General features: G+C 34.1%; 1 protein-coding gene across 1 annotated transcript in view; it reads left to right on the top strand.

Moving 5' to 3' along the window:
* The first annotated feature begins 342 nt into the window (after positions 1 to 342).
* Positions 343 to 9,318, top strand: part of REEP3 (receptor accessory protein 3) — a 52,908-nt gene continuing 43,932 nt past the window's right edge. The window contains exons 1-2 of the mRNA XM_046652816.1: positions 343 to 404; positions 1,472 to 1,544. Coding sequence (XP_046508772.1) covers positions 343 to 404; positions 1,472 to 1,544 — 135 coding nt within the window. The remainder of the gene's footprint in view (positions 405 to 1,471; positions 1,545 to 9,318) is intronic.

Here is a 9,318-nt window from a genome sequence, read left to right as displayed (position 1 = left end):
ATATATGGGCTTTAGTTAGTAAATATTTATATAGTTTTAATTGTGACAAATGTACCATACTAGTGCAAGATGTCAATAATAGGGCAAACTCAGTGTCAGATATTTGGAACTATCTTCCCAACTGTTCTGGAAAACTGAAACTATTCTAAAATAAAGATTCTTTTTCAAAATAGACAAAAAAAAAGAAAAGTAGACAACAGATATCACATACCCCATGCATCAAAAGGCCAGTAAACACTTAAAAATATTCATACTTGTGTCCAGAAATACACATTAAAACATCTAAGAGATTATTATTTTTTCCTCTTTAGCTGCTAAACTTTTTTTTTTTTTTTAATGGTGATGCCTATGATTGTCAATGTATGGGAATGTAGAGTGGAGCGACCTCTCTGGAGGGCATTTCGGTAATAGGTTAAAAATGTGTGTACTCTTTAAAGCAGCAGCATCACAACCAGTAAGTGATTATCAATGTACACAGAAATGTTTTTCATAGTAGTCTATGCAATAGCAAAAACCTGGAACTTAACCAAAAGCCTATAAATATGGGATTGTTTAAATAAACTATAGGAATCTCAATGTGGTATGTAATGAAGATATTGAGCATAATACTGTAGAATAATATTTGAGGACCAAAAACTCTGTGATATATTATGTGAAAATTTCAGTTGTAAACCATGTATACTGTGTCATGCCTTTTCTGTGTCTATCCTTTCATTTTATATATATATATAATATATATAGGATCAACATATACACTATATACATATATATATATATGTCTGTACATATCTCTTGAATCTGGGATTTGGTGAAATAATCTTAACAGATGGCATTAAATTAAGTCCTATTAGTGATTTAGTCATTTTTTAAATGGTTAAAGAGTTATTTTAATACATATTGTAATAAATGTATCAAGTATTGTTTCACAGCACTGTCATTGTAGTTAGAAGCCATTGCTTCTCAAACTAATAGAATGAAAGACCACGTTTTCATTACACAAATTGTGTGTGTGTTATCTTTATTTTGAGTATACTACACATGGATAAAAAGTGGGATTTGCGTACAATAAAATGTTGCCTGTGGTTATCTCTGACTGGTAGGATTGGGACAATTTTTATTTTATTTTTGGCGATTTTCTACATTTCCTAAATGTTCTTCAAGGAACTACAGGATATTTTTTGTGATGAGAAATAAAGGTTTTAAATGGCAACTTAAAAAAAAAGAAAAAATATCTTTTTTTCCCCATGAAACTATATCTAGAATATTAAAACCATCTTTTTGTTAAAAAAAAAAGTGTATTTTTACTTTGCTATTCTGAGTGGATTTAGTTTATGAAGAAATTTGCATTCATACAAATTTACACTGTCGTATGTTTTCCATATACTTTCTACTTTTCTATTAGGTGAAATTTTCTTCAGCCGGTAAAAGCATTGTTGTGTTTGATTAGTCTTCTCATACGTTTTACTTTTAGGTTGCTGTTTGGAATGCTTTATCCTGCATATTATTCATACAAAGCTGTGAAAACAAAAAACGTGAAGGAATATGTAAGTATAATTTTATGAGTGATTAGTTCTAGTTTAATGTATCCATAATATACAAAACTAGAAACAGCTGAAATAATGTTTTCGGTTAAAAATCTGATATAAATGTGAAGTAATGAAATTAGTCTTTTTTTTTTTTTTTTTACTAATTTTGAATACAGTTCCAAAGTGGAGTTTCAAAAATAGTTCACTGTCAGTTGGTGTTTAAGTAAGTGTATGATTCCCAAATGAGTAATTGGATATCTCTCATTTATTTAGTCTGTGAGTTCCAGTAAAAGAGGTTGGGGGGTTGCCTGATTTTTAGCCTTGTAAATTGTTGGGTACACTCAGAATATATCTCTCTGACCCCAAAATCTTCTTTTCTTTCATAGGTGTTTTGTCACTTTCTAATTCTTTTAAATGTGCAGATACCTCATCACTACTGACAATTACAGTCTTTTTTCTTCTTGATTCAGACTCTATTTGTAATGATTTCCTCTTTAGTCCTCAGTGTTTCTTCTTTCAGTTTCCTCTTCCTCATTCCTTAATTTTTACTAATTAAACTGTTACTAATTGTTTTCATTTTTTATTAATTTCTGTAAGTTCTCATTCCCAATTTTATCCACTTTAATAGTAAATGGCCTTCCCCACCTATAAATCCCAACATAGTATACTGTTTGTGATGGAGTGAATTTTCAGAGACTGTTAAAAGCATAGCTTATTAGTGGTTAATCAGCAGGAGTAATTACGAGATAACTGCAAATCAGTAACTATGATTCTTTTTTAATTGAGGTAACATTCATATAACATAAAATTAACTGTTTCATAGTGAACAATTCAGTGGCATTTAGTATATTCACAATATTGTGCAAACACTGCTTCTGTTTGGTTCCAAGCTGTTTTCATCACTCCATACCCATTAAGCAGTTAGTGCCCCTACTTTCCTCCCCACAGCCTCTAGCAACCACCAATCTGCCTTCTGTTTGTATGGATTTACCTATTCTGGGTATTCATATAAATGGAGTCATATATGTGACCTTTTGTGTTTGGCTTTTTTTACTTAGCATAATGTTTTCAAGATTCATCCACATTATATCAGTGTTTCATTCCTTTTTATGGCTGAATGATACTCCACTGTATACATGTACAACATTTTGTTTTTCCATTCATCCATTGATGTACATCTGCATTGTTTCTACATTTTGGCTCTTATAAATAGTGCTGCTGTAAACATTCACGTGCAAGATTTCCTTGAATACCTGTTTTCATTTCTTGTGGGTATATAGCCTTGGTTCTTTTTAAGGGATCTTAAATGGGGGCCTTGTCATCCAACTCATCAAATGATCAGAGATCAGATGATGATTCTTTATTCTGTTTGTTCAGGGTGTTTTGGTGGAGGAGGCTCTGAAACCTTTATAACTAACCCATTCTATTGAACTTTTATAGTCACTTTATTTCTATTTTATATAAAACTAATTTTTCAAGTGAAGTATATGCAGATCAGTTAAAATGTTGGAATATATCTGGCAGAGGTAAAGAAGTTACTTAGCTGAGCTCTGAAATTTTTCTGTTCTTTTATTATATGTATCTCTTGAATCTAAGATTGGTGAAATAGTTTAAGAGATGGAACCATATTAAGTCCTAGTAATTTAAAATGATTTATAGGTGCCATTTTATAAATGGCTTGAAAGGATATATTTTAATGTATATTATAATAAATTCTTCAAGTATTGTTTTATAGTATTGGCATAGGTTAGTTTTTAGAAACAAGCGCTTATCTTCTGTTAACAGTGCTTCTCAGGCTACCTGTGGTAAAGGACCAGTTTTGTTTTGTTTTTAATTTCCAATAAGCCACAGACCAATACTTTTGTAAAGTAAAATAGAAAACTAGTCACTAGAAAAATAAAATGAAAACCCAAAAACACACGAAATACAACCCCAATTTTTTATTACGTAGATTCAGTTAGACTGAAATTACTATCAATTTTTGTATGTAAAGCAAAACACTAATACTTCACAGCCTCACACTATTCCATAGACAACACTGCCCTACTGTGTAATATTTTAATTTAATTGGAATTCTCTATCTCTTTTCAAAGATGAAAAAAAGAGTTGCTCTTCATTTCCAAGCACCATGAAAATATGAGCTGGGAGTATACTGCTGGCTGGTACTTCATAAAAGTACTGGCCAGTACATTCCACCCTATTTGGAATGTTTGTGATACTGTTATTAAATGAGATGAGATCTTTTTTCTGAATCTAATTTCTGTACAGTTGAAGTACACAGTGATATGTTTCTCAGCTTTGGGCCCATTGCACCTATAAAGCATTGTAAACCCAGGATGTGCAATAATTGATATGCCTGTGTGTGTGTCTTTGTGTATGTATTTGTGCTTATGATATTGTCCTATCTTCACTCCTACATCTGCTTGATTTTCTTGGGGAAAAAAGTTATGTACAAATTGAAAATGAAGTTTAGATGAGAAGCTCTAATAATAGAGGATATTATTAGTAGGCACATAATTACCATCCCCTAAAATAAAAGGTGAGAAGATAGCGATAAGAAATATAAAGATATAATACATTATAATAAAAAGAAATAGGCCTGTCATGTGTAAATGCATGCTAAAAGAGCAGAAGAAATGATGTTATTTAGGGATTGGACTAAGAACCATTATAGAAATATAAGTCCATTTCTCACTATGCATCAACTTAACTTTGTTAATGCTCATTTTTCAAGACTTAAAAACATGGATTTGTGTGTTTTATTTCCTTAAGACAACAATCGAATTTTTATTACTGGATTATTCTTTTTTTATTATTAAAGATTGGCACCTGAGCTAACAACTGTTGCCAATCTTCTTTTTTTTGTTGTTGCTTTTTCTCCCCAAATCCCCCCAGTACATAGTTGCATATTCTAGTTGTGGGTCCTTCTAGTTGTGGCGTGTGGGATGCCGCCTCAACATGGCCTGACAAGTGGTGCCATGTCTGCACCCAGGATCCGAACCAGTGAAACCCCGGGCCACCGAAGCGGAGCGCACAAACTTAACTGCTCAGCCACGGGGCTCGCCCCTGGATTATTCTTTAAACTTGACATTAATAAGAATAGACTATCCCTAAAATTTTAATTCTGCTTCATAAGTTAAAGATCATTTAACCTATGGGGAAAAAAATCCACTAATGTTCTTATTCAAACTGATTTTAAAAATCTATAAAACTTGATGTATGTTCATATATATACACATCTATATCTTTGTGTGTTTAGATAAATACTTAGAACATTGCCTTGCACACTTTTTAGAGAATAACTCACTATTAACAAAGTAGGAATTATCTGTACGTAATTTTGCTGTAGTATCGTGACTCTGAAAAATGTTTTCTTAACCATCCCTTTGAGAATATCAGAATAATGAGTAATTGAAGAAAACTAGGAAAGTAAAAAGGCTGGTGGCTGGAGCTGGTTTGATAATTACACTGTAATCAACTCTGCTTCACAAATGAAATGAGAGCTAAAAGCAAAGACGGTTAGGCAGTGAAATAGGAAAGGCAGGGCATCTGCTTTTGACAAGGAAATGTGATACAACTCTGAAAACCTCCTGGTAACCAATCTGTCTGCCATCGAGGCTGCTAGAGCAACTAAGCTGAGATATCATATTAGGAGAATAACTCTTAGATTTATATAATTTCCTACCACTTTCAAAATACTTTTGTATATTATTGTTTCCAATTGCTGCTTAACAGATTACCACACATTTATTGGCTTAAACCAACACCTACTTATTCTTTCACAGTCTTAGAGATCAGAAATCTGAAATGGATCCACAGGGCTGCATTTCTACTGGAGGCTTTGGGGGAAAATCTCTTCCTTCCCTTTTCTAGCTTCTACAGGCTGCCCAAATTCCTTGGCTTATGACTATATTCCTCCCTCTTCAGAGTCAGTGCATTGGGCTGATCTCACGCTGCCATCTCTCCGGTTCTCTCTTTGGGGCCCCCTCCACCTTCCACTTACAAGGACCGTTGTGATTATATTGTGCCCTCCCGAGTAATCCAGATCCTCTCCCTGTCACAAGGTCAGCTGATTAGCAACCTGAATTCCATCTGCAACCTGATTTCTCATTTACCATGTAACCTAACATATTCCCAGATTCCAGGAATTAGGATGTAGACGTCTTTAGGGGAGAGGGACATTATTTTGCATACCACAGTAATATCTCACTAGTCCTCACTACAACTCCATAAAGTAGGCAGGGAAAATATTTCAATATTACAGGCTCAAAGAAGTGAATTAACTTGCCCAGGGTCACATGGATTGTTAAGACAAGAATGGTGCCAGATCGAGTATCTTCTGTTTCTAGTATTTTATTCTTTCTATTCCACCATGCTACCTTTAGAAAAGTAGGTGAGGATCCCGGCTTCGTGAAAAGGTTGAAACAACTTTCACAACTAGCCAGTGAATAGCTTCTGATTCATTCTAAGGTAGATCTTCAGGGGCCACAACTATATGGATATTTTCTAGGAAGGGCAATGAGGCAGCTTAACTAGTCCTAGGGCAGGACCATAAGCATCTAAATCAACTGTGATCAAAATGGTTAAAGATGAAATTAGAAGTTTTTGAAAGTTCTATAAAGTCTTGGCAGTTCTGGAAGAATTTCCAACCTAAATTTACTTCTGATAAAAATTTTGAATATTATTATCTTGCTGAGTTTCACCTAAACTTAGTCATCCAGTTTAACCTCAGATGATAACAATTTTATCAGATCTCTTTTCTCATAAAGTTTTTCTACGTGGTGGTCCTATCCAAATTTGCTTTGTTTTGCATATGGAGGTTTCTTAATAAAATTAACCTTCTTAAAATTTCCCTATTATATTTTTAATAGCCTTTATACTATCTAATATTGTCATTTATTTGTATGTATGTTTATCTTCCCCACCAGAATAAGCTCCATAGAGAGTTTTGTTTTGTTAATTGCTGTGTTTTTGTACCTAGAATGGTACATGGTATACAGTAATAGTAGGTACTCAATATTTTTTGAATGAATGAATAAGAAAAGGAAGACTTGACTTTTAGGTATATATCAAATATTATGTTTACAAGAGTGTGTACATTTCTTAAGTGGATTGGTCTAGTTCCTTAACTTTGATTCTGCCGGGTTAAGGAGTATACAGTCCAGTCTGACTTATCCCAAAGCCCCACTTTCTTTGTGGTATTTGGTTATTATCTAAATTCCACTGATATCTACTTCAAAATTTTCAGAAAGCAAACATTTTTGGTTAATTTACTTCTTCCCACCCTAACTACTACCATTCCTCTCAGGCCTGCAAATGGTAGATTGCACCTGATAAAACAGATGCTGTGTTCAAATCAAAACAAATGGAAAGTGCTGTGTATTTTGGCAACCTTCCCTTCTTCCTTTGCCTATTTTTAAAACGGAGCTTTCCTAGGATATAATTTCCTGTATAGTGTGGCTGATATGGCCTACTTAAAGTCTTTCAGTCTTGCAGTAATTGAAATGTAAACTTACTGAAGAATTAGTATGGTTTTGAAAATTTTTTCAAGTTTATACCATCTCATGACTTGAAAATAGACTGTTTACTTCAAGTCATGTGTAATTGCTGATAGCTTTTCTAGGAAACCAGTCCTCTTATTCTTAGAATGTTGGGGAAAGTAGCAGTGAAAAGATTAGCTAACAGCACTTAAAATCAAAATCAGACATTTGGTCCTGAGATTTATGGTGAGCAAGAACAAAGAACAGGGAAAACTCTGGGAGATTCCTCTCTAAAAGGCCTAGAAATGGCCTTCTAAATCCCTATGGCCTTCACTTTTGAAAGTGACCTGATTTTTGACTGAATATTTGGGTGATATGAAAATGAACAAATATACCACAAACCGGTTCTACAGTTCTTATCAATTGGTAAAATCTGAAGTTGTCTAGTAGTTTTAGGGTAAGAAAGAAGGGGAAAAAACATGCTGAAAAACTTTTCTTTGTGTCAAGAGGGGTTCTCCAGGCATCGTTTGCTATTTTGGATTAAAACTATTCATTTGATTCAAGTGTTTTAATAATTTGGAAAGTGTAAAGATTTATCCACTGATTAAGTGAGATTTTTGAAAATTAGTTGTGTTAGGCCACGTGCTCATCTGTTTGTTTTCCATTCTGATCTACTTTTAATTTAGTTTTCATTTTTATCAAAGTTATACTTATTTATAATTTAAAAAGCCAAACAGTTTTGCAAGGCTTTTCATGAAAAACAACAGTTCTCACTCGTCCCCATCCCTATTTCTTTTTTTTTTTTAAGATTTTATTTTTCCTTTGTCTCCCCAAATCCCCCCAGTACATAGTTGCATATTTTTAGTTGTGGATCCTTCTAGTTGTGGCGTGTGGGATGCCGCCTCAGCATGGCTTGATGAATGGTGCCATGTCTGCGCCCAGGATCCGAACCAGCAAACCATGGGCCGCCGAAGCGGAGTGCGTGAACTTAACCACTCGGCCACGGAGCAGGACCCAGCCCATCCTTATTTCTAACTCTCCAGCAGCAACTACTTTCAACTCTCTCACCCAAATCTTTTAGTATTTCCTTCCACATTCTAAGTAACATGCTTATATTGTAATTTCTTAGTTTTTCAGTTGGACATCATCAGTTGACTTCCTTCTATTAAAAATGATTTAGTGGTTACCCACTGTCACTATACACATGCATATTTTTCTGTCCCTATAGCCTTCCAGTGTCATTACAGTGTAATTTGGATTGGGTCAATATTCCATATTGACATTATTTAGGCTAAGTTAAAAAAAGTAATAGCACATAGAGATAAAGAACACAGAATCTAGAACCAGGGTGCCTGAGTTACCATCCCACCCCTACCCATTACTAGCTGTATCTTTGAGCAAGTTATTTGACCTTTCTCTGCTTCAATTTCCTTATCTGTAAAATGAGAACAGTAGTAGTACTTCCTTCCTCGGGTGGTTGTGAGGATTATATGAGTTAATGAACATAACACATTTAAATCAGTACCTGACATATAAAATATTATAAAACGGTACCTGTTGTATAATATTTTTCATTATATAAGCGCTGTTTGCATGCTATTACCATCCCTTTCCTGCACAATAGTTTGTTTTCCCTGGGATTATTCATTTTCTTGTTTTCTGTTTTGTTGGGGTTTTTTTTTTTCACGTTTGTCATTTTCTGTTCTAATTACACACTTAGACCCAACCTCTGCCTCAGTTGTCTGAATTTCTTCTAATCCATTCTAGTGCATTCTAATCCATTCGATATTCTGAACTGGCCCTTGCTTTACTTCCTGTAATTTCTTAATCTTCTGTCTTCCTCTTTCTTATTTTACTTCCTCATCTTGATGAAATGCATCCTTCCTGAGAAGGCCATATGAGAGGTAAATTTTTTGAGATGCTAGGTTCGAAGTAATTTTCCTTCAGAATTTTGAAGGCGTTTCTCTCTATCGTCTTTTACCTTCTAGTGTTGCTGTGGAGAAGTCAGAAGCTATTCTGAATCTTACCTGCTTGCGGGATCCTTTCTATGTCCTATTGTTTTAAAATCTCATGATGATGTGCGTTAGTATAAGTCGATTGTAATCGATTTCACTAAACCCTCAGTGATCCTTTTAACCTAGGAATCCTGTGCCCTTCAGCTCTGGGAAATTTGGTTTAAATTATTTCTTTAATGATTTTCTCCACTCCATTTTCATTATTTATTCTATCTGGAATTTCTTTTATTCAGTTATAAAGCCACTTAGACTGGTTCTCTACTTTCTGTTCTCTTTCCTGCTCTTTCCCATCTCTTT

The sequence above is a fragment of the Equus quagga genome, chromosome 2 (genome assembly GCF_021613505.1).
Source record: "Equus quagga isolate Etosha38 chromosome 2, UCLA_HA_Equagga_1.0, whole genome shotgun sequence".
Classification (NCBI taxonomy): domain Eukaryota; kingdom Metazoa; phylum Chordata; class Mammalia; order Perissodactyla; family Equidae; genus Equus; species Equus quagga.
Note: the sequence above shows the minus strand (reverse complement) of the source record. Positions and strands in the feature narration are given on the sequence as shown.